Below are 26,760 nucleotides of genomic sequence, written 5' to 3'. Positions count from 1 at the left end.
ACATCACTGTGTTCCCAACAATTAACTTAGTAGTACAAGGAGGAGTACAATGTCCTAATCACAGATCGAAATAATGGACAAAACTACAAAAATAAGATGAAAACCAGAATTATTTTTTTAACCCTTAAACTAAGTCCTGGTCCAGCATCAGCTCCTGAGGGAGTAGGACATGCAAGACTGGCCTCACTTCCCAAAAATGTCCTCCGTGAGAGGGTCTGAAGCTAATTGGTTCTCACAAGGATGAGAACACTCAACACCCCACAAAGTCAGCCTATTAATACCCCCATCCTGAAATAGAGCTGAGCCACAGCACCATGAGAGATCACTGTACTGGAGAACAGCAACTCTGTCATTAGACAGACAGAAAGCAACATACAGCAAGTCTGTTCCACTGTGTGTGTGTGTGTGTGTGTGTGTGTGTGTGTGTGTGTGTGTGTGTGTGTGTGTGTGTGTGTGTGTGTGTGTGCATGCATATGCGCTGTCAGTCTTTGTCATCGTTTCATGTTGTTAAGTCGCACTGCTTTTTCTAACTCAAACTGCCGGTGGTCGACGCGCTCCAAGAAGTTCTTCCGCTCCACATACCTAAACACACACACACACACACACACACACACACACACACACACACACACACACACACACACACACACACACACACACAGGAAGAGAACATTAAATCTACTTTTATCATAACACACACAAGGAAAACTCAATTAAGTACAAAGAGCATAGAAGCAATGTGCTCACCTCTCTCTCTCACACACGCATGCACGCATGCACACACACACACAACACATCTCTCTTCACTTCTTCCACTTCAGCATAGGAAGCGGTTACACAACTTTTCCTGCAGTGTGTGTGTGCGCAATGATTTCAATGTCCCTGTTGTGTCTGAGTGTTTTTAAATTAACCCCCATCCTTCTGCTTGGTTGGAGGTTAGTACAAGTTAAGTATGGTGTCAGAGTGTGTGTGTGTGTGTGTGTGTGTGTGTGTGTGTGTGTGTGTGTGTGTGTGTGAGAGAGAGAGAGAGAGAGACACAGAATGACAATGAGGGAGCTAACAGAGTGCTATTTCCCTGGGGTAGCCAGTCTTCCGTTGGCTCCATCATGACTGCGCCTCATATGGAACAACGTTTCCCTCCATTTACACTCTCTACTTTCCAGCTGCTGCTTCACAATTTAAACCTCTGGGTTTTCTATCGGGCCTGCTCACTGAGGCTGAGCCGTGTCAGCATTTTGTGATTGCTGCCTTTACAAAAAGCTGTACAGAGGAAATTAATAGGCCAGATGGAAAAATTACAAGTGAAAATACAGGAGTTCACTGTAGAGAATGTTGAAAATCTGCTGTGTTTTAGTATTAGACAGATAATGAGCAACTTCTACAGGGAGAAGAATTTCTCATTACATGTGTTGGATATTTAAGTGGACAGACACAGGCACTGATACAATCATGTATATTCTTATTAGCTGGGAAAATATATTTAAAAGATCAAACATCCTTGTGATTAGATTTTTTATAAAATGAACATGTCAATTCAAAAGGGCTACTAACATGACATGGTCCAAGTTTAGACACATCTGGCAGCAGTATTAGTGAATGAATTTGCCAAAAAAATAGAAAGTGTACCAGTGCTTGAGCAGTATTCCTGCCTTTTTTTTAAAACAGGAAGTGAGGTAGGGGTCCTTAGGGTATAGCTAACCCTTTTTATGCCTGATTAAATGATGTTTTTGTGAAAATCTGACAGAGCTGATGCAAATGTAAGGGCCAACATTTTCATAACAAATTGATTTTAAAACAAAGATGATTGTAATAGCACATAGAGCTGAAGTGATTCAAAATTACTTTCCTTTGTATGGTCTAATATTAATTCATTAAAACAATTTGGTGTCAATTGTTAAAGTAAACATTAATATATTTGATAATGCACAAGGTCAGAATGTTCCTTGTACAATTTACAGCAAAAGTTCTCCTAGAATATCTTTCATATTCATCACTCATGAAATTGGTATTATAACTGAAATATCCCTGACAAAATCACTATCGAATTGAATTGAATTAGAGTGTAGGTGTAATTAGGTGTATCACCTGTCCTTGGTTGGTTTGTCAGTTTGTTTGATGGGAGCATGTAGGCTTAACATGAATGTAAGTGATGCAGTAGTCAGAGACAGTCTCTCACCCCTCTCTGCCTCTGTTGTGGATGGCCAGCTCCTCAGAGATACCCTCCTCAGATTTAAAAGCATCCCAGTCCATCTTAGACTTTTCCAGCGTGCTCATCTTCTGTTTCTTTCCTCCAATACGATTCAGGACACTCGACATGCCTGTGGGCCGCTTGGCACTATGAACACAAGAGGAGAGAATTAGGTGACACACTGAAGACTCACTTTAGGTGACGCAACAGCAGGCGAAGCAAGTTTCTGCCAACTTCAATGTGAAGGATTACTGATGTTTTAATGTGTAAATATCAAAACAGCAATGATTCCAAAGCACACTGTGCAACAGCCACATATCAGTGAAGCCAACTGTGACAAATGGATTGATGACAGTGAACAGGTAAGAAACAGATGGATTTTAGTGTCAGTTATTTCTGGACCAAACTGCTTTTGTCATGGAGCCTTGTAAGACCATACAACAGGCAGACACTGCAGAGTTCCTGTAAAAGGAGAAGAGATTATGAAAATGTATGAGTGCATTTCAAAGCCACTGAGTCTACACAGGAATTTTCTCTAGAATTTCTTAAGTCACTGTGGAACACATGTGAACCAGTTCTTGTTTTGTCTCTTTTGGGTGGAGGCAAATCTGGAATACTTTCTGGGCTGATACTTGGTAGCACATATTTGTTCAGAGAAATACAGACCCAGCTGCACCAGCCACAGAAAATTAGTAAGAAATGGAAGGACATAATGATAGTGATATAATATGTATGAAACAGCCAGTCCTCAATGGGGGTGTAGCGAGCCATTGATCTGGATTGGTACATCAATGCAACACGGCCGATGCAAAGTCAAAACATCGGTCTATATAGTGAGAGCTTTTATTTTGAAATTCCTGTGCTGCACATCTGTATCACAAGCTCAAGTGTGCCTGAACAGTACACACCAGTGTTTCCCAAACTTTTTTCCTGAAGACCCACTTTTGAAAATTGACAACCATCATGACCCAATCCACAACAGACCTTATTAATGCACAACCTATACTGCGCGCAGCATTTCTACAAGTTACTTAAAGCTGAGTCAGAGCACTACTTTGACACATTTTGATCCACTATGTCCAAACCACTGATATTTTCTAATGAGCTGACTCGAACCCACTGACAGATGTATAGGTAAAAAAACAAACAACAATAACCACAAAGATCATTTGTCATTTTCATATTATATTTGCAAATGTAACAGTTATTACTTTAATAGTTATTACATTTGCAGGAAATGCCGTATTACGTTTGCTATTACATTTGTGGGATTTTTATTTTAAAAGCTGCAGATCTGTATTACATTTGTGGGCACTTATAATGTTGGCGGGTATAACAGACCTGTTTTTCCTCTTCCTCCCTTACATGATCTTCATGTCCAGGATCATCAGTCCAAGAACTGTCATGTTTCAAGATGGTCAACAAAACTTCTAGCAATACTGGAAAAAAAAAAACAACTCTACTGCAGCTCACCATTAGGCCTATCACCACTGTGCTGTGTGGCTTTATCATATATAATATTTAGATAATGGATGGTAGTGTTTTGAAAAGAAAAAAGTTTTGAAAAAAAAAAAATAGATCTCTTATAGCAGCTGCTGAAGTGGATGCTGATTTGTATTGTGTTTTTCCACTGCAGTGACCACATAGTCCCGCCTCCTCCTGCGTCACTCACAGTCCTGTCTCCTTCTCATCACTCGTCTCATTTGCTATTTGTTATCTGATATGCTACAGCCTTGTTATATTTATCTTCTAATAAAAATCTACAATTTTATGCCCTTGATGTTTCTTACTGTGGTATCAGAAATTGTATGGAACACGTGGAACAGAAGCTGGACCAGATGTCACTTCATGACTTCAGCTCTCCATAGCTATTAAATCTTTTACTTCTTTTTTTTCCTCCTCTCTACTGTTAATACAAGACTTCCCAAATCTGGCACACAACATCTCCGTACACAGAGGTTTCCAAGAGAATTTGGATTCTTTTTATTAACAGCTTGTTAATACAAACCCCCATTTCCACATAACCTGCCACTGCCAATTGTAAAATATACAGCATTACTGTGTATGTGATTGCTTTGTTTAAACTACAACAATGGGACATTTTTGAAAATCATAAATCAATCATATTACAGCGTAAACCACTTATATGGATCCAAGAATTTGGGTTAGAGCTGCAATGATAAGTTGATTAAATTAATAACCAACTATTTTGATGATTGATTAATTGGTCTGAGTGTTTTTTTTGTTTGTTTGTTTTTTGTTGTTGTTGTTTTTAAGAAAAAAGTACCAACTCTCTGATTTCAGCTTCTTAAATGTGAATGTTTTCTGATTTCTTTACTCCTCTCTGACAGTAAACTGAATATCTTTAGTTGTGGACAAAACAAGACATTTGAGGACATTATGTTGAGCTTTGGGAAACACTGATCAACATTTTTCACTATTTTCTGACATTTTTTAAACAAACTACTATTAAACGATTAACTGAGAAAATAATCCAACAATTAATTGACTAGACTGAATCATTCCTATACAGATACTGCATAAATTATTTGCTTGGGTCTTTTCATACATGACAACATAAGAAAAAAGAAGCTGCCTGGGACTGCTGCATGTTGGAAAAAGAAACAGGTCCTCAGATTCCTCAAGTTCCCTTGTGTGGTCGATTCAAACAATGAGGAACAGTCTGTGTGTGGTGGAGAGACAACACGAATGAGCATGGGGAAAGCACCTGTGGCTGCAGCTGTCAAACGGGAAGGGAAAATAGTGAAGCTGTCTGTTTTATTACTTTATAGTTATGTAACAAATAGATATTCAGCGATTGCAATTGTCTTGGCCAATTCTTATTTTTTATTAATCTGCCGTGCAGATTCCTCATTCTACATTTTCTCCAAAAGTATTCCACATTAAAACCAGGCCTTACTATATTATTATATTACCAGTTCCTCCAGAAAATGACGATACTGTAACTGCAACAATTCACGCAAACTCAACCAATACCCATGAGTTTTGTAAGACTTTGCAATTTTGTCCAAACTCTGCAACTTTTCCGCAACTTTGACCAATGATCATTGCTTCCTGCAAGTTCCACCAATCTACATTTTTTTATTTTGCCACGGGTGCTGAAAAGAACACATTTGCCAGTGTTATCAGTGCTCTGTGCACTTTTATTTTAGAATTTTATCTGACTGAGAATTTGCTTCTTAATTAAGTACTCCCCAGGTGCACTTCTTTATTTACAAGTAAAACAAATTTTGTTCAACTTTTTGTAATTCTGAGCCTTCATGGTAATGTTACTTAAAACACTCAGAACAGAGTTTGGTTTTGTTCTGCCTGGAACAAGTTTAATTAATTATAAAAAAAAATTTCAACTTTCTTTTGCGATTTTCTCTTGGTCCTGCAGTTTCATTGCAAAACATGCTAAAAGCATTGCAATGTGCATCACCATTGTTTCGAAAAGCTGCTGTGAAATCAGGCATTTTAGGCTGCAACAACAAAGGCCCATAAAATCCTGGAGGGACTGTATTACGACTACCAAAAAGGAGACATGATCTTGCCAGATCTCGTAGCAAACATAGAAGCAGATGTAAACAAACCAGGGTGTAGGGCTGGGTGGTATGACAAAATTTTCATATCACGTTTTTCAAAAAAATCATATGGGTTTCACGGAATTTGACAGTTTTTTTTTTTTTTTTCATGCAACAGTGTTCTTACCCACATTTTCCTCTAATGAGAACAGAATTACTGCAGTTGATTGTCTTTAAATAGCCCATTTTACTGTCATAAGGACTGTATCATGTTTTTTTTTTTCATGTCCAGACACAGGTAAAAGCATGACCCCTTCAAAGTATGGTTACCATCACATGGTGGGGACGACTATACAATTAAACATCCCCACCTACGCTAGTCGACACCAGAAATACTAGTAGTTTAAAATATTTATCAATATTTCATTCATGCATGATGCCAGTTATCTGTTGCCTCTAAGATTTTATGCAGCCGCACGCCACTAGTCGAGGCTGTGGTGCTGTCAGTTGGCAGCCCGTCGTTTATTGAGTTGTTGTCATGTTTTGTACATTAATGTGTAACGTTTGTATTGCACAGTGCAAAGTAACGCGCATTTCAGCGGCATATAAAGTACATTATTAATTAACATTGTAAATTAATAAATTCTGCTAAATTTTAACTGCTTTCTGAGTGTTTTCTTAGTGTTAGAGTAGTCTAAATCGACAGGGAAATTAGTCGCCAGGAACATCCTTAGAGCACACGCTCAAGAAAGCACGCCTGTGGTGTTGGTGTGCAGCAGTGAAATGGGTCCCCGCTGAAACACTTTCCCACCGTGCACGTTCCGGATGTTGTTTGGGTTATTCACCGTAGAATTCATATAATAACGAAAATAAAGACTGGTTTTCGTACGAACCGGTATACCGCACAGGCCTACCAAGGTGATGCAAACAAACAGTTTGCTGTTGTAAATCGTTGCAGTGCAAAAAATAGAATCAGGAGTTAAATGAGTCTAGATGACAAAATGTTTGAAGAGACACATCAACACAGGTTGTTTATTCTTCAGTCAGAACAGGAGGTGAGATTTTAACTGTCAGTCTGTGAACAGCAGTCTGAAGAGCTACAAAGTTTACAGCTGTTTGGCCACACTGTCAGCTGCTCTGTCTCCATGTAGACTGCCTGTCTTCTATTTATCCTCTTCTTGGAATCTATCACTAATACTGACCTCATGCAGACATGTGTCTTGAGTGTGTATGGCTGTGACCATCACTGCTGCTGCTGTGATGTTACTGTCTGTGTCGCTGTGTGCATGACATGATCAGTGTGCAGAGGATATTTGTGAATATATGTGATGCTGATGCCAGTCACTGAAAACTATCCATCTGTGCCATCTGTGCATCCTTAATAATACATATACACATATCAACTAGATGGTAATCTGCATGAGAAATAAAGAAAAACAAAACAATTGTTATAATAATCAACCATTAAATTCAATGCTTGGTGATCTTAACAGACAGATTAAAAGCAGCATCACAAATTTAGGAGTGATTTTAAGCTTTGATTTACATTTTTTAATTCTCACTTCAACAACATTATTAAGAAATTCTTAGAAATATTGCTAAAGTTAGACCCTTTTAACTCAGAAGGATGCAGAAATTCTCATCCATGCTTTTATAACTAGCTGTTTAGACTACTGGAATTCACTTTTTACTGGCCTACCCAAAAAGTCGATAAAGAAACTACAGCTAGTGCAAAATGGCACCACCAGAGTTTCAACCAAAAGCAAACCAAAAGTTCTTTTACTTGTTTATAAATGAATGACCTCACTCATCCATACAACGAGAGATCTTCTGTCATTTTACGTTCCAGACAGATCACTGAGGTTCTCCACTGCTTTTTCTTTTAAATGTTGCTTATGTGCCCCATAAACACACCAGCGAGAGTGCTTTCTGTTTCCATGTCCCTGAACTGTGGAACTCTTTGCCTCTGGACATTAGATCTGTAAGCTCTGTATTTTTAAGAGGACAGTAAAGACTGATCTTTTTAGTCTGGCTTTTACTTGTTAATTTGAGAGTGATGTTACAACCTTTGTCTTTAAAGCTTCGATCGTTGATTTTTATATTATTTATTTCTCAGAGCTCCTTTTATTTAATTCTAATGACTTGTATTTTTATCATTCTTTGCTTGTTTTTATTTGTTTCCTGTCTGTTTTAATTTTGCTATGTGAAGAACTTTGGGCTGCATGTGTGTATGAAAGGTGCTGTATAAACAAAGCTGAGTGGAGTTGAGCTTATAGTGATCACTATGAAAGGCTTCCACTGCACTTCAGGTCCAATATTCAATCCACAAGACAAACACACCGCCTGTAATCGTAACTCTATACACGATATTACAGACACGCAGAGGTACAGCATCCATCCATCTACTGGAGCATGTGATTAATGATTGTGTTTATATGGTGCTCCAATCTATGGAGAGGCTGGTATGACAAGCTGCTAATGTAATGTCCCATTTATACACACGCACACACAAACACACACGATGTCTTTCTATATGTATGGGGGCCTCACTGACACAATGCATTCCCTCGCCTCTAACCTTAACCATCACAAGCCCAACCCTCGCCCAAACCTACAAAATATAAAGACTGAATTTTGTGTAAAAACAATTTTGACTGCTCAGAATTTTTTTCACCACAGTTATCTAATTAGTTATTTGTCTGATAGCCTGTCACTGCATCACTGCAGGTCTCTCACTTCACCAGTGTTAATATGTGTGGTACACATGAGTCAGTGAGTTCCTAAGTGAAGTGATTTATACAGTACAGTATGAGGAGAGTCTCTTTTAAGAAAATGCTATTAATCATTGTATAAAAGCATAATGATGTTCCACCAGAGACCACAGGAGAGCCAGCTTTTCATTTACTGCTGCCTGACTGGACACAGTTACTGTGAACCATTTAAGCACCAGTCATTTTGGTATTCCATAATTACATACAGCCACGACAACCTCATATTAATGCACTTAAAATTGCTGCGTGTTGATGTTTGGTTTGCTCATGCAGTGATGCTCCACCAGAGGCCAAAATTCCAAACTTGTTTAGAATATTTTAATGCTGCTTTGAAGAGGGACACTTCACATGTGCTGGGGTTAATTCCCAGGACTCTGGTGGATTTATAGAACCCAGTCAAATCTCTCTCCATCACTCAACATCTTGCTTGTCCATCTTTTTATCTAAATATCCTCTTCTGTACAGTATCTGTCCTGAGTGCTTCACCACACACACAAAGCCTCCGCCAGCTGCTGGAGTGCTCCTGCTTCAAGTGTGTGTGTGCATGTGTGTCATTGTGCAGGCTGAGATTTCCTTCCTCTCCATGAATAGACCAATAACTGCAGTAGGAGCTTCCACTCCAGCCACAGCTGAATCTTTTCATATGTTCATACATTAGAACATCTTGTAAAAATTAAAAAGGACATGTGGCTTCTATTCTGTTTGTGATTCCTATCTTTATACCTGTTACATTCAGTAAAACTAACATTTTAATTCCTTATAGTGAAATCTTGTGTAACATCATGGGCAAATATTTTATTCAATGTGTCAATGATTAAAAAAAACAAAACATATCCATTCACCCCAGAATAAAAAAAAATATTTTCCCCCTGGCTGTTTATCCATCTAGGTCATGGGTCAGAAATTATTTTTAATGGCAATGTCCTAATAATGTCCAAGTTTGTAATAGTGGAATGGTCAGAAGTGTTCTATAAAGGGCACCTCTACTGTTGGTCACTCTTTCTGAGATGTCATGTTTAATAATGGACTACAATTTTGTTGGCAACGTCCAAAACTTGATGTTTTACAGTGTATCATGCACAATATAACCAGCATGGACGTACAGCACTGAGTGAATAAGCATCAGCAATGAACACAGACTGAGTGCTTTCAAAATCAGTTCAGTTTTATAATCAAACAGATTCATGGTAAGCATAATGCTTTTGACTGTGTTTGCTAGATTTTTAATTTTTGGTATTTAATAACAGCAGATGGGTATGAACTGCTACAGTATACAGTATGTCTATGGAGCAGTTTGAAACAGCTGGTCTATGGTGATGATACAAGCCTTTCACCAGACATGTGTACATACACAGACGAGTAAGCCTGCCACAGTAGTCAGAGTTACCAGTGTTACACAGTGTTCAAGCAAAAACCTGAGAGTCAGTGGATGGATATCCAGCTCTGTCTGTCTGTGTGATTAGTATGTTGTCAAGAAATGGTTAGCCTAGCTTAGCATTAAGACTGGAGGCGGGGGGGTCCAGCTAGCCTGGTTCTGTCAAAAGTTCAAAACCGCACATGTTGAACCTGTACAGAAACACAAGTGTAAAAATGACAAGCTCTGCTTTTAGGGGCAGTTCTGTGCTGGAACTATTTTTTCAGATTTTCAGTTTACCCATCTGCCCAGACTTCTGTCCAGTGACTCCAACTATAGCGCAAGTTGCCAGTAACAGTTGGTGAGCAGTGGCTTTGGTCTCTGTACAGGAACAATGGTACCAAAGCTGCCAACCTCAACATGATGATAACACTTCAGAAAGCTGCACACAGCCTCTGCTCCCACCTGTTTGCCAAGAAAAAGTTACACCACAACCACAAATAGACATTTTTACATTTCTGTATGGATAGAGATAAGTGAAAAGATGAATGAATGAAATAAGTGTTCATTAGTGAGCTTTAGCAGTGTTGATAAGTGCATTTTTGAACTTTGTACAGGGCCATGCTAGCTTTCTCCCTGTACTTCCAGTTTTTATGCTAAACTAGACTAACAACTAGAATTACATTAGTCGATTAATCAATTGAAAGAAATTTGTCAACTATTTCAAGAATCGAATAGTTGTTTCAGTCATTTTTCAAGCAAAAATGCCAAACTTATGCCAATTTATAGCTTCTTAAATGTTAGGATTTGCTGCTTTTCTTTGTCAATTATGACAGCAAATAAAGAGTCTTTGGACGGTTGGACAAAAGAAGCAATTTGAAGATTTTCACAAGTTTTTCACATTCTGCTAGGCTTAGGTACCAAGAACCAGTTCCAAAGTAAAACTGGTTGTAAAATAACAATTCTTAGGTAATCAGTAAGAAACTAATTTTTGGATTCCTACACTGTTTACACTCGAGCTTTCATTAGCACGTTCATGTTTGTCTCATATTCTGCTTCAGTTACCTTGTATTTGAAGTGAAATACGAGGCCAACATCAGCGCACAAATAAGCACAACTGAATTACACCGCTACAATGTGGAATTTACTAGTACAATGTTTGTATCAGTTGTTCTACCGTGTATTTCAAGAACCAAAGCCATGCCAGGAATAATGATGCCAATGTGTTCCTGTAAACTCCAGCTGGAGTGGTGCAGTGTATTAGACTCCTTACTCAGTGTTAACTAAAAATCTAAATCTAAACCAGCACAATCATTTCAATTACCAACATAAACCAATATTTTGTTAACAAACATGTCACGAACATTAACAGTTCATTTGTCATTTTCATAAGCATGTTTGAAACAGTGAATGTAGAATCTGCTCTTCAGATTTCTACAATTTTCAATCTACAGTCAAACTTTGAAAACACTGTGCAGTTGGACTCCCGTCTGTCTCTGTCAGACAGAAACAGACCCTTCTGAGTAAACACACCACCACTACTGACGTTACATAACAGCATCACCTCAATCTGCCACAAACACACACTCACTTCAAGATTAATTAGGGAGTGGTGCTGATGGCTCTTTCCTGTTGTGCTGGGTGTCCTTTCTTCTCTTTCTCTCTCTCACACACACACAGACACACAGACACACAGACACACAGACACACACACAGTGGACTGAGATAAATAGGAAATAGCTTGTGCACACACTGTACTTCCTGTCTGTTGGAAGATGATTTCCTGTTTCCCGTCTGGGGTTTTGGAGGGAAGATGTGCACATCCCCAAATGATTTATTACCATGGCAACAAAAGGTATTGAAAGAGGTAGGGGAAAAGCACACAAACACATATGCACACACAGTAAGGAAAATTCCAGTGCATTGATGTTTGAATGGAAGTACAAAACGAAACCCCCACACACAGATACCTCTTCTGTTGAGCTGACACTGGCCTCAGATCAGCAGCTGATCTCTGGGTGCTATGCTGCAGCTGACCACTGCTCCTCATAGTCAGGATGGCTCAAATATAGTGTACAAAGAAATACCTAAAATACAGTCTAACTTACAGAAAGACAAGTCAAGCTGCAGAGCCATATAGAAGTTATCCAATACATCAGTCTAATCCTAATGTGTACATGTTGATGTAGTGGGTAGACGTTGTGTGTAAAGGTGTATGACTGTGTATGTACCTGGGTCCAGGAAGAGATGGTTGGCTGGGTGATGAGCTCTTGACTATGTCTTCAGTCTTCTCCTGTTTGGTGTTCTGGCTCTTCAGATAACTCTTTGCTTCTCTGGAGTCTGCTGACACCTCTTTATTCACCCTGACACAGAGAGACACATGTACAGTCAGTGTGTTCAACCCTGGAAGGAAAAATGACAGAAGATGGGTACGAATTGCTACAGAATACAGCATGATACAAGCCTTTCACCAGACATGTGTACATACACAGACGAGTAAGCCTGCCGCAGTAGTCAGAGTTACCAGTGTTACACAGTGTTCAAGCAAAACCTGCATCTATATATTACCCACTTTGTCACTGCATCCACATTTCTGATGATTATTCATCAAAATTAAAATTAAAGGCTCATGCACACCTTTGCTTTCTCTTAGACACCTCCACAAGGAAAATCCATGGGCAAGAGAGGAGAGAACTCCTGGGGCCAGTATTTTAAAACTTTTAATCCAGATCAGAATCAACCAGATTTTGTAATCCCTTTTTTGCTATCCCACATAAAAGTCATTTAGTAGGTTTTGTTCTGTTTTTTTCAAAGAATTTTCAGATAGGATCATTCTGATCCAGATACCACAAGATCAGGATTACAGAATCTAAATTTACAGTTTTTGTATAGACCTCGATCTGTTGGTCAGGGTCATCTACCTAATGCAGGTGAGAATTATGTTGCACATTGCACTTTCAGAGAAAGAAATGTGAAAGTCTTATTTTGGGACAATCCCTTTTTACACAGCAGCTTGGAGGTTTCTGGTGTTCTAATTGAAAGTACTGTTTTATTGGTTAATTGTGTAATTCAGAATGGATATTGTCGTGGCATGATCTGTGTTACAGAGTGGATCAGGATAATCCTAATTTTTAGCATCAAAACTATCCTAATCTGCAATTTAAAGAGTTTTGAATAGTCAAAATAACACTTGATCTTGGTTCTGGATAAAACTGGATCACCACATCTGTATCCCAGTTTTTGTAAGATCAGGATATCCTGGTTTTGAAATACCCAAATTTGAGATTTAATCCTATTCAGATAATTTTGATGTAGATTAAAAGTGTTGAAATACTGTGATCCGTGGTCTAAATGAAAACATCATGATGTGAAATACAGTTTTACTGTTGTTGTTATTTTTTAAAGTTAAAATTACCTAAATGTCAAAGCAGAGTTGCTGTGAGGAGACAAGACGGATGCATGTTGTTTCACTTTGTGTGGGAGCAGTTTTTTTTATTTTTTTATTTTTTTTTTTAAAGGAAGAGTGATTGATCGGAGGTGTTTTTTTAAAGATGGGAAAAAGCCACCACATTGCCTTTATCGAGTGAAATCCTGACCATGACTTCAGGCATTTTCACTGGTCTAACTGGGAAGCTGGCCATGCTTGTCATCATACAAACAGATTAAAAGATTGTGATGTTTACTGTAACTTCAGTGATATCTGCTGCCTTGACTCACATACAGCTCTGCTCTGTGCAGTGCAGATCTGTGTCTGTCTGTCTGTGACACAGCACTCAGTGCTTATTGGCAATTACTCGTGATGTCTAACCAATCAGACAGTGCTGTGGGCGGGACACTGAGCCAATGTACCATGCATGCTGAAAGACAGTAAAATACAATTTACAGTTCCCTAGAGTATGGAGTATAGTACTCAAAGTATAGTTTATGGTACTATTACAGCTTAATTTTTTATTATAAAGAGTATTATTATTACTATTATTAGCATTATTATTATTGCTATCCATTACATTACTATGGTGATGACAATAGACAGAGTTTTGTGATCCTTTGCACCACTTATCTTTAATAAAGTTCATTCCCAGTAAAGGACAGTGTGCAGGAGTTCTCTCCTCTCTTGCCCGATGATCATCAAAAATGTTATCATGTTGATATTTTGTGAAAGCACCAACAGCCATCCCTACAATATTGTCACAATACTAATAAATAACAATAAAGGTAAATATCATGCAACAGTGTTCTTACCCACATTTTCTTCTGATGAGAAAAGAATTATTGCAGTTGATTGTCTTTAAATAGCCCATTTTACTGTCATAAGGACTGTATAAAATTTTTCCATGTGATTTGGTGATTGTAGACTGTGATTAACATCTTCAAATGGCTCTTAATACCCTGTATTTTTTCATACAGTGTTTAACATTATAAATCAATAAATTCTGCTAAACTGCTTTCTGAGTGTTTTGTTAGTGTTAGACTAGTGGACTAGTATAAATTAAATTTCGCGTTTAATCGACAGGGAAATTAGTTGTCAGGAACATCCCTAGTACACACGCTCAAGCAAACACACCTGTGGTGTTGGTGTGCAGCAGTGAAATGGGTCCCCGCTGAAACACTTTCCCGCTGCACACGTCCCGGATGTTGTTTGGGTTATTCACCGGTATGGCGGTATATGAAAAATTAATATCATAACAAAAATAAAGACTGGTTTTTGGTACGAACCGGTATACCGCACAGGCCTACAATAGAGTTTGGCAATATGTTATAATTTTCCAAATGATCATCATCAACCCATCATCCATCAATGATTGGTGATATCTTCATCCCCACTCCCACCTCCTCCCATCTTCTCCAGTCTCAGCTGGAAGATGTGTACAAGTGGCGAACTGAAGTGTGAAAACACACTTCATTCAAACTTGACAGAAAAACATGTAAAATTCCCCAAAACTGTCTTTGTTAGTCTGTCCACTCTTCCAACAATCACCAACTCTGGTTTGGTCAAAATAAACCTGTAATTCTGACTCTGCAGGCTGTTTTCCTCTCACTCCTCACCCAGATCAGAGCACTCATGTTCAGCTGAGTGAATGTGTACTGCACCACTGGATGAGAAGGTGGTGCAGAGCACAGGCTGTCACTCTGCAGACTTTTACATTAGCAAAATAAAATGACAAATATCTCCCTAAAATTGGCCAAAAAAAAAGCAATCAGCAATGGATTCAGTCCATTGTCGACCCTGTAACATGATATTTGATTTTTGTCTGTATCACTCAGCAGATGTGTCTGCACAAAGTAACAGAGAGAAGAGTCACAATTCAAACAGAACAGGTTACATGACAGCTGGATGTAGTTGTACAAACTGAAATCTGGACTGAAAGCTGGAAAGGCCATTTTATGGAGCCCCAGAATCGCCTAATAGTCTTAAAGTGCACACAGACATAAAAGTGAGTATTCTGTTGTTTATAACAGTATCATAAAGGCGTTAGCTGGTGCTAGTTTGACTGAGGGAAGCTAGCCTGACAAGGACCTATAATGGGGTGTTGTTAACGTTGTTAACGCATTAGTTTACAGCTTGTGTGCTGCAGTTGGGGTCCGTGTTGGAGGAAGGCCTCCAAACTTAATAATGAACCCACCCCCTGAGCATTGTGAAGGGAACATCTAAAGGTCGACAATTAAAGATCAAAGTAAGCACTCTTGTGCAGATATTTAGCATCACTGACAAACATCTTTTTCTCATAAAAATGTCTGGTGTAATCAGTAACACTGATGTTGTCACAAGTTTATTCACCAATGGGAAAATTGGCAACATCCTTGGCAACATATACATATAACATATATATAGAGAGACATAGATATAGATATATAGATATAGACAGACACACACTCACACACACACACACACACACACACACACACACACACACACACACACACACACACACACACACAGACACGTATGTGTATGTATGTATGTATGAGTAGATATGAACATTGTAAGAAGGACAAGGGACTGCAGCTGATAATTTGTCAGTCTTGGTTCAATCTGGCACATTCACATTCAAATGTTGATTAATGTGCAGTCTTCTTAACAAATACACAAAAACACCAAGATAACACCCTTTTTATCCAGAAGCCATGAAAAGAGACCAAGATCCATCAACACGTCTGATCTACACAGTTGCTGAGCTCATTCTGCAGCTAAACCTTAGTGTACTCCTTAATAAAACAGGATGTAGGCTAGCCTCTCCCCCTACACACATGCTATAAAAGGACACACACAGTAAGAGACACACATGTGTCCGTGTCTCACTGTGGGGTTAGAGCAGGAGGCTATATGAGGAACAACCGCTGCATCCTCTGGGAACAGCATCACTGCACAGACTCCACAACCACTTGCATCCATCATGGCGGCACTGAAAGGCTCTCCCTGTTATGTATGCTAATTATATGCAGCCATAATTACACAGCACACACAGCTCTGAGATGATGATGAGGAAAAGCATTTTCAGTTTCAGGCGGGAGACAGATAAGATACCTCAAGAAGAATAAACTGATAAGACAGAAGGGGAGCATCAGGGGCAGATGATGGACGTCTGGACACCATTTGAAATATTAGATAATAAAAGTTCAGACAAAAACTGTCTGCAGTGTTCACATCACACGGTAGAGGCAGCAGCTTCTACTGTGGCTCTGGGGATAGGTTACAACCATCATCCATGTACTAATCTTATGCTTGTGTAATTACAGAGCACACAGCTTCATGCATAATCAATCAGATCAATTATAGCCAGGATTATGATAGCTCTCTGAATACAACCCGCTCAGATGTAAACACTTAGGAAGGGACTCACTTTCCTTTCCTTTCTGGCTGCTGGGGTGTGGCTGTCTGTGTGATATACAGCATGTTCATCCTACACAGTGATAATTAGACTGTTTTCATGGGAAACACTACTGTTTGTGTGGCTCTTATTGAAGAAATGTCATGAGCTGTGATAATTCATTGAGATATGACTGCAAACTAAGTCTGTCCCCAGGGCTCATTAAACTGCTCACACTGTCAGCTATATAATTAAAACATGGGATTACTGCTTACACTGTAAAAGTCTGACCTACAAGTTCAAACATGCTGCTGAGGCTGATTTGAAATCCACTTTATAGTCTTCAGTAATGTAACGCTGAGAATGCTCAAAACACCCTATGAACTGAGGGTGGTGACACACAAAATGAGGTCATGACAGTGAAAAGTGAAAAACAAGAGGCGGTCACTCAGTACAGCACAGATCTCCACAACCTAACCAAGGGTTTCCTCCAGTGTATTAAATTGACCCCTCTGCCAGTGGTGGACAGTAACGAAATACATTTACTTGAGTACTGTACTTAAGTACATTTTTTGAGTATCTGTACTTTACTTGAGTATTTGTTTTTTTTGGGGAAACTTCTGACTTTCACTCCACTACATTTCAAAGACAAATATTGTACTTTTGACTCCACTACATTTCTAGAAAGGTTGTTGTTACTTTTCGACTAAGCACAGCTTTGAAGTCAGCTGTTGCTGTTTTTCTTTTCTAAAATACAATTGGCCACACGCTGTGTTCCTCACAGAAAGAAGCCAATCACAGTACCCACTCTAAACAAGGATTGTTGTAAAAGCAGAAATACGTCATCCAGGCACACTCTGTAACAAGAACAAGCAAGCTCTCCCTCTGTCATTCTAACAAAACTAAAGCTCAAGATGTTATTATAATTAAAAAAAGAGAAATAATTCCAAGTAGGCTTTTAATGTTGGATTGTTTTTATCGGGGTGAAAAATACCACATAATTAATGTAGACAACAGCTGTCCTTGTTTTTGATTGTATTTCTATGCTGAAGTTTTTATAGGTGTTTCTATAGACTTTGTGTAGCAGAGAGGTTCTACAAGCAGGTCAGTGCATCATAAGATAAGATAAGATATTCCTTTATTAGTCCCACAGTGGGGAAATTTCCAGTGTTACATCAGGTGGTTTCAGAGAGTTACAAGGTTCTGTAAATGCATTGTGAGAAAAATACAACAATGTATTGATATTAGATAATGTACTTTGTACTTTTGAATACTTAAGTATTTTTAAAAGTATGTACTTTTGAATACTTAAGGATTTTGAAAAACAAGTACTCTGGTACTTTAACTTGAGTAAAATTTTGACTGAGCAACTTTCACTTGTAGTTGAGTAATATTTGACTAGGTGTAACTATACTTTGACTCAAGTACTGGGGTTGAGTACTTTGTCCACCACTGCCCTCTGCCAGGCCTAAGTATCAGGGAATTTTTTAAAGGGATAGTTTACCCGAAAATGAAAATTCAGTAGTTATCTACCCTCTACCTCATACTGATTGCAGGTTGGGTTTATTTTGTTAGTCCAGATAACCCTGCTGGAGTTTCACAGGAAAACAGTGTTGCAGAATATCACAAACAATAGAAGTGAATGGTGACCAATTTTCAGATGTAAAAAAAGAACAGAATAAAAACATAAAATGCCTCCCTACTGCTTGTCTGGTGTAATCCAAGTCTCCTAAACCCTCATGCTGTTTACACGCCATCACAACACACTCGGGTTCAGGCAGTGTGCACGTGAACGTGGCTCCAAGCTAAGGATCTACAGTGAAGATTCAGGCTAAAAACATGATGTAAATAACAATTTTTAGTCAACTTGGCCTGTTGGGGCTTTAGGAGACTTAGATTACACCAGATGAGCAGTATGTAGGCGTTTCATGTTTTTATTCTGTTGTTGTTTTTTTTTTACCAACCTTCAATTGGCACGAGGGTGAGTAGATAATGACTGAATTTTCATTTTTGGGTGAACTATCCCTTTAAGATTTTTTTTTTCAAACTACAGTTACAGTTAGCAGTGTTGTAATTCCACTACTTTTTGTGGTAACTAATGTTGTATCTAGTTGCTTTTCAAATTCAATATTGCCGTTACATTTACTGAAATTTACATTACTTTATGTGGAAATAGCAGGTTTATTTAAGGTTATAGTTAAGGTTTATTATCATCCGACCTTCATTATTGTGTGTAACCTTACAGATATGGCATGTGTGGTCACAGGTGACTGCTGCAGAAACAACACCTGCAGCTGCTGTGTCATTTCTCACGATCTTTGGCTGCAATAACAGCAAACATCAATAGTATGATAAGCTATATAACATTAGTTTGCTTGCTTAATTAGGTTTATATTTACTGAATATTTTAAAAAGTTGACTGTTTGTTTGGCACACCTGTATGCAGAGAACTCTGCTTTGCTGTGACTATAAAATAATTTAATCTTCCCTGATTTTGCATAGAGGAACAACGGTGCCTTCTCGGTCTTCTCCCACTCTTTCATTAACTTTTATCTGCAGGATGTCTGCTTTTCTGTGACTCAAACACTGAGTGAGTGATGAAGTGACTGTGATTGACATCAGGTAGTTTGGTTGTGCGCTCCCTCCTTTCTGTTGGCATACAGAGAGGTGCGTTTTCCCAACTCTGCTGCATAATGTCATACTGCACTGCAATAAACAATGCAAAGTGATCATACACAAAACAACTAGTCAATAAATAAAGGAGTGATGATAATACAGTACATGCCTTGAATTTCTTAGATAGGGGAGAGTGGGGTAAAATGAGTCAGTGGGCAAGTTGACATAGCCCCTTGTTTCAAGGCAACTGTACATTTGTTGTCATGTGACCATAAATTTAGGAAGTGCCAATCATTTTTATCTGGCTGTGATGACATCAGGTATAATAACCATTAAATCAAAGCAAATTTATCCAACCCGACACACAAGATGGTTTGTTACACAGAACCTTCTGGGAAGTCACCCTTAGGAACTGTTTGGAAATGGGCAAGAACATTCAAAAAACAGTGGGCAGGTGATTGGATGAACCATCTGCCTATCACATCTAACAATCTTCGACCAACCAGATCAAACTCTTACTGAAGCTGGTGAAGAGTGAAAACATCTTTTCCATGATTTGAAGGCTTGTTGTGGCTACAATATTTTTTAATATATATAATATATATATATTTTAATCATATATAGAATTTCATTTATTTTGCTGTGGTTGTGGTGTACATATTTTTATTAGTATAATAGATTGCAATTACATTTTTTTATTTTAATTACATGTGACTAGTCAGACATAAGCTGCATATCCAATACTGCTAGTATCGTTTCTACCAACTTTGAAGAAGTTTCCTTCCTTGTAATGTGGATGGAATAATGGAATTATCATTTTTGTTGTTGTGATATCAGCATTATATAATCAGCCATTAGCCACCCTGCTCTCTAAATACGAGTATCAGCCACTGAAACCCACATTGGTGGACCACTAAAATAAATAGACAACTTTCTGTCAGACTGATTTTATACACAACAGTCTGGATCCTGTGGATTTTCTTTTTCCAGTTCTAGACAATCGCAGTATGATACCAAAGCAATGTTTGTGGGGCAGTTATGATCCATAAAAGGTTAAATGGTTGTACAAACCAACCTTTTGTGTGAATTTGTGGGAGATATCACATAAACTAAACTCATATTTGACAAAAGCCCAGCAGCAAAGCTTGATCATCATTCTGTCTTTAATGACGTCTACTCATCCAGACTGCATGTGTGTGGCACCACCTACTGGTCAATGTAACAATTGTTCAACCACTAATTTGAAGTCATCACCATCATGTATTCACTGTATTTTCACTTTTTCACTGTCATAATCACTCATTTCTATTTTCTTGTATTTGTTGTCTCTTGAATAAACTGCTGTAACAGCTACAGCACCAGGAATAACAGTGAGTAATTGGTTGAGAAAATGTAGTGCCAAAATAAAGGGCTGCCGGACAGCAAAGTAAAGCAGTGAAACAATTTGAACTATAGCGTACACTTAAATGGACCCTGTTATTTGTAGGTGGGCCTTATATATGTGGCTAAATACGTTCTGACCTTGTCTGCAACAGAAGCTCCTGCACTGAGACTTCTTGTCCTTCTACTAACTGACACCGTGGTGACCATCATCTACTGAAGTTAATACATTAACTAATAAGTCTCCTATACACCCTCACTTCAAATTATCCAAACTATCCCTTTAACATGTCAGGAACACAAGACAACATAATACACATTCTTATTCAGTGTAATCTTTATCTAATTTATCCAATGTTTCAGTTCAGCTGCAACTTCACTGTGAGTGTGGAAGCTCTGGTCTATTCTTTTTTGGTTAAAAAAAAAACAAAAACGTTTTTACAAATTCAACGATTGACATGCTCCTGGTCCTTACTTGTTTCCCTTATTCAAAACACTTTTTGGTGATTTTTTTTTAAGACAAGTCTTTTATACAGGTTTTTTAAACAGTGAGAATGATTCAGAGGCATACCTAACTTCTTCTCCAGCGAAGTCAAAGACTTTAGTGATGGTGACTTTATCAGGTTCTGATGCTTTTGTTTGTGCACCTGAAGGAACCATTTTAGATGCTGAGGAATCCTCCTAAGGATAAAAACAAAAGAATCAGTTACAGGGAGAGGCAAAAATGACACACAGAGAAAATTCTGGAAGATTAATAATTAATGCTCTGATAATCTGGAATATATTGTTAATCCAGCTGACATATTGTAAATTGTATCCTAAATCAGGGGCCAGAGGAACATTTGTCCAACAAACAACCAACCATTGTGTATGTTTGGTGTTTAACCTCTACTTATGTCATAACTTTACAGCATCATTAAAATGTCTGCTTTAGAATCTTGTACCCTCCAAACGTAGAAGCATACTAGTTTTATATTTGGCTTTATAACATATTTACCTTGTGTGTGGTACTGGACTGTGAGGCAGGTGTGCAGTCTTTGGGTCTGGACCCAACGTCAGACAGGAAACTGGCCCAGAGATCATCAGATTTCTTCTTCTGTCTCTCTTCATCATGCTTCTCCACCTCGGTGGGTTTTTCCGCCTCTTCCTGTGGCGGCTGTGCTTCATCTGCTCCATCTTCACCTTTCTGCTCCTTCTCAACTTTCAGCACTCCTTTTTTCCTTTTTCTGTAGAGTTTTTTTAAGGATAACAGTGTATACAGTTCATCATCTTAATTCCCTGACAAAAACATTAGATTTCTGTTTTGGAACTTTGATTAAAAATAAAACATGTAGCTGCAACTAACGATTATTTTCACAGTCGATTATTTTCCCGATTAATGAATTAATAATTGGTTGCCCATAAAATGTTAGAAAATTGAGAAAAAAGTTGATCAGTCTTTCCCAAAGCCCAAGATGACGTCCTCAAATGTCTTGTTTTGTCCACAACTCAGTTTATTGTCAGAGAGGAGTAAAGAAACCATATATTACCATAAATATTCACATTTTAAGAAAAAAAAGAAGAAAGAAGAACCAGAAATTTTGACTTTTCTCAAAAAAATTAATCAATTATCCAAATTGCTGGTGATAAATTTGACAACTGATTAATCATTGCTCTAATCTCAACTCTAAAGGGAAAACTTGGGCCTAATTAGGCTACATGATTACTTGAATATTAATCACTATCACAATGATGGTTTCTTACAATTGCATGAATGTGATCAACTATGATACTGACATTTAAAATTTATGCTGTGCTCATAGAAAACTATGCTGCAAACTATGGCCTCTCACCTCATGCCGATGTCAGTTTTCTTCTTCTTCTTCTTGCTGACCTGGTCAGGATGTGGCACATCATCACCCTCATGCAGAGGGTCCTCCTTCTCACATTCATTAATGTCATCCTCACTGAGGTTCTCATCTGAGAAGGAAGAGAATAGGAGGCAGAGGGAAGGAGAAGAATAGAACACACAGATATCGACGGATTACCAAACAGGGTTGACTGATATTTCGAAATTATAGGTTACAGAACTTCAGCAGAATTATGTTATGATGGGATGATCTAATTATGTTATCATGCTACAAATTTCTGTACAAATTTCTGTTGAACAAATGAATGCTTTGGAGCAACCTGTAATTAAAAGAGAGCAATAGTCTGTGGATTATATTGAATAACCGAGTCATGATTTCTCAAAAGATATATTGCAGTTGAGTTTTTCAAATGCACTTTCTGGTAATACTTCAACTTCCAGGACCCATAATTTCATGGTAAATAGGTGGGAATTTTAAATTTAGAAAGACATTACCTAAATTGCTCCCTAATTTCATGATTAAAGTGATAATTTAGTTTAGTTTTTTAGTCCACAAAACACTGCTGGAGTTCGCAAACAATGGAAATGAATGGTGACCAGTTTTCAAACGTAAAAAAATCCAACAGTATAAAAACATAAAATGCCTTCATACTGCTTGTCTGGTGTAATACAAGTCTCATAAAGACCCAACATGCCAAGTTAACTTAAAAATGCTATTTACACCATGTTTTTAGCCTGAATTTTCACTGTACATTCTTAGCTTGGAGCCACATTCACATGCACACTGTCTGAACTCAGTGTGTGTATGTTATGATAGTGTGCAACCAGCATGTCAGGGCTTTGGGAGACATGGATTTCATGTAGTGGGTGGTAACTACCATATTTGAAATTCCTTAGAAATTACCAACAAATTTCATGGTTGACTATGTGATAAGTGGCATGTACCATTTTCATGTACTTGGTGGTGATGACAAAACAACATTTTTGAAATCTGTCTGAATTTACCCACAAATTACCCCCAATTACCATGAAATTATGGGACCTGGAAATTGATGAGGTATCTCTTTTTTTTGGATCTTTAAGCACTACAAGCCAAGTGCCATGTAGTGGCATTATACTGAAGAAATAGCACACATCTCTACAGCTGATAACTCCAAAAGTCTGTAATTCACACTGAAACTATCTAAATGAATCAATGGCACTACAGGTGAGAGGAAAATATGTATTTTTTATTTGGGTGAACTGTCCCTTTAACCAGACACTGGGAAAGGACAGAGCACACAGAGAGCACAGTCAACCGATCCACCTAATTGAACATATATTACAATAAAATAAAATACAATAAATGAATAGATTAATTAAACTCAAGCCGAATTTAGCGCAGACTTCATGTTTATGTTCTGAGTCCGACGTCATGATCGCTGAGAAGCAGATGACCAAGAAAGTACCGTTTTCTGAACGGACCTTTGAACACAACCTCTCAACGGCGTTACGATAAATTATGAATATTTGTCACTTGTTGTTGAGCTGATGTTAATATCTTTGGATACACTCATTCGCTATAACACTTGATTTATGGAAACTTCTATGTGATATATCCTAACAGTTTCCTACATAAACCTCTGCCTTGAACGCAACGGCAGGTGTTCACAGTGATCCTCACCTGAGGGGACGTAGTCTGCGTCTTCATTAGACGAATATCCGTCAGAGTCGTAGTCAGAATAGTTCATCATGTTGGCGGAAAAGCTTCAGAGTAACAGTAGAGGGAATGAACCGGGCTCTGCTGTGCGTTTCCTGCTGTGTACGCTTATTTACCGCTTTCACAACGTTACAGACGGTCTGCTAACAGGCTACACGTACCTCCATACTGACACCGACAGAGAAAATGTTGCTTTATCTATTCTGTAACAGAGACAAATAAAGCCGGGGTGTGAAGTGTATGAAACAGGATTCTATTGTAGCTTCTCTACAAATGAGGAAAACAATGTGCCTTCTGCGGCCACGACGGCAAGCTCCGAGGACCAAACTATTTGCCTGGTGCGCTCCTCTTCTCTTCTATACGGCCGTTATGACGGCGATGAAGCGATGTTAAAATGCATTAGCGCCACCTACAGGACGGGAGTGTGAGTCTGTGGAGCAGGTAATCCTGAGTAATCCTGAATTTGGTTTAAATTATCACAGATTCATGATGCAGGATAGTTGGTTTAATGAGAAAAAACAACAACAAAATATTTAATCTTTGTAGATAGTAACAGTAACAATTCTACAATAATATTACTATTTAACAATCATAATAGCTATGTAAGAGGAACCTACATTATTAGTTTCTATGTAGGCTATATTTATTCTGTTCATTCTATATTCTGTTATTCTCTTTTTTTTTTTTTTTCAAAATAAATGTATACTATTTAAAAAAAGGAGATACAGACAAAAATACAACAAATCCCCATATGTCTGGGGCCATATGGGGAGTGCAGGAGGGCAAAACCTCCGGCAACGTAACACACCACACAAAATGAGACACCTCCTTACCTTTTTCTGAAATAACTTTTATTGAAAAATATTTTTTGAACAATATTTGCAGTCATATAGTCTTCCAGGGATGCAGTGCAATATAGACAAAGAGTTAGAAATTAAAGAAAAAAGTATAGCTATGTGGTTCCATGGCAGAAATATTCAAAAAGAAAAAATAAAATATTAAAAATGACAAGAATTACATACATATGAACCTACACAAAATGATAACTTAATCAGGTAATACTGAAGAGTTTGTATAAATTAATGGTTTTGGTTTGTTTTTTGTTACAGGAAGATGTACGCTTAGACCTGTTTGTTTAAATGTAATATAGAACTTCTTCAAGAACTTTACACTATGTATGTGAAATTTGGCTAACATGAAAAAATCTGCAAATTATTGACATATTGTTAAAAAAGAAATTGATTGTTGACTATTAATAACAAAACATGTTCTTTAAATATATTGTTAACATAGTAATTCATAGTTCCATTGTCTTTAAATTTGCCATTATGAAATATAACTAGTCAATAAAATTAAACAATTAATTAGAAATGACTTCTGAGTTCTTATAAATGTTATACCTAACAGTTCATGTTTCAAAAAACAAAACTAATTACGATTTTAATTAATATGGCAATAAAAGCACAAGAATTATTACATTAAAAAATCACTAATGGTTCTCATCCAGACAGGTGATCTCCTCCTTAAATTACTGCAGTCACCTCAGTGAACAGGTGTGTCACACTGTACAAGTATGATCCACAGGCACAATGTAACAGAAATCTCTGTTCAGACTCTATCTGTGGTCATCATCCATGAACCAGGAATATTACATAACATCAAACAGCTGCAGGGAAGAAGACATAAAGAAGAATGGCACATGGTGTTTCTAAAAGAAGTTGTTTGTCTTGTGTACTATTTTGTCATCATTTCTGATGGAACAAAAACACAGAAAGGTGTAACAACAAACTTATAGTTGTAACGACAAGATTAGTAGTTATGGAGACCAGGCCGAGAGTGTGGATTAATGATTACCTTCAATCTAATGTCATGTGTTAGCTCCACAAACATTTGGTCCAGAGTTGAGAAATGGTTTCTGAGCAGCAGATGGTGCTGTTTGGTTACAGTAGCTCTGAGTGTGAGACCTTGGTGGAACGTCTGGAACATTGAGCTTCAAACACTCAGAGAAAACATATCTGCTTTAATGATAGTATCTCACATGTATGTCATGACTTGGGCTACAACTAACAATTATTTTCATAATCACCTATTCTGATGATTGTCTGACTACAATTTAAGAATAACATTAAACATGACCATAACAGCTTCTAAAAGGACCAGGAGTCACTGGACAAAACACTAACAGGGAACAGCAAGAGATGTAGTTCACTGAACGGTTTCACGTAAAACCTAACTAAACTACAACAAACCTACAACAAACTGAGACTTTCTTTACTGAACTTTGACCTCCTTGCTCCTTCAGCTATCCCTAAGGACTGTGGGTCAGAATAACCAGAAAAGCATGTAGGCTTGCATTCTGCAAAATGCAACCTGATGCAGTGACCTGACCAGTATTTTGGCTTACTGCATTTGACATACTATTTATGGGAACATACTAAATCTTTTTTTTCTGTCATCCTAAATAGTGTATGTGTCATAGCAAAGCCAAAGTGACATCATCAAATGTCTTGTTTTGTCTGAGCAGCTGTCCAAAACTTTAAAATACTTCATTTACTATATGTTAAGACAGA

General features: G+C 37.9%; 1 protein-coding gene across 1 annotated transcript; it reads right to left on the bottom strand.

Moving 5' to 3' along the window:
- On the bottom strand, window positions 1–24,526 carry cfdp1 (chromatin remodeling protein CFDP1). The gene is made up of 7 exons (XM_084734049.1): window positions 24,155–24,526; window positions 22,475–22,601; window positions 21,640–21,868; window positions 21,214–21,323; window positions 12,069–12,200; window positions 2,177–2,335; window positions 1–582 (listed from the first exon to the last, which is right to left on the bottom strand). Exons 1-7 carry the CDS (start codon window positions 24,222–24,224, stop codon window positions 492–494), a joined length of 918 nt encoding a protein of 305 aa, XP_084590175.1. The 5' UTR covers window positions 24,225–24,526; the 3' UTR covers window positions 1–491.
- Between the last annotated feature and the right edge of the window lie 2,234 nt (window positions 24,527–26,760).

This window comes from Lutjanus erythropterus, chromosome 13 (assembly GCF_056507025.1).
Source record: "Lutjanus erythropterus isolate fLutEry1 chromosome 13, fLutEry1.hap2, whole genome shotgun sequence".
Classification (NCBI taxonomy): Eukaryota; Metazoa; Chordata; class Actinopteri; order Lutjaniformes; family Lutjanidae; genus Lutjanus; species Lutjanus erythropterus.
The sequence above is the reverse complement of the archived record's forward strand: the minus strand, read 5'-3'. Positions and strand labels throughout refer to the sequence as shown.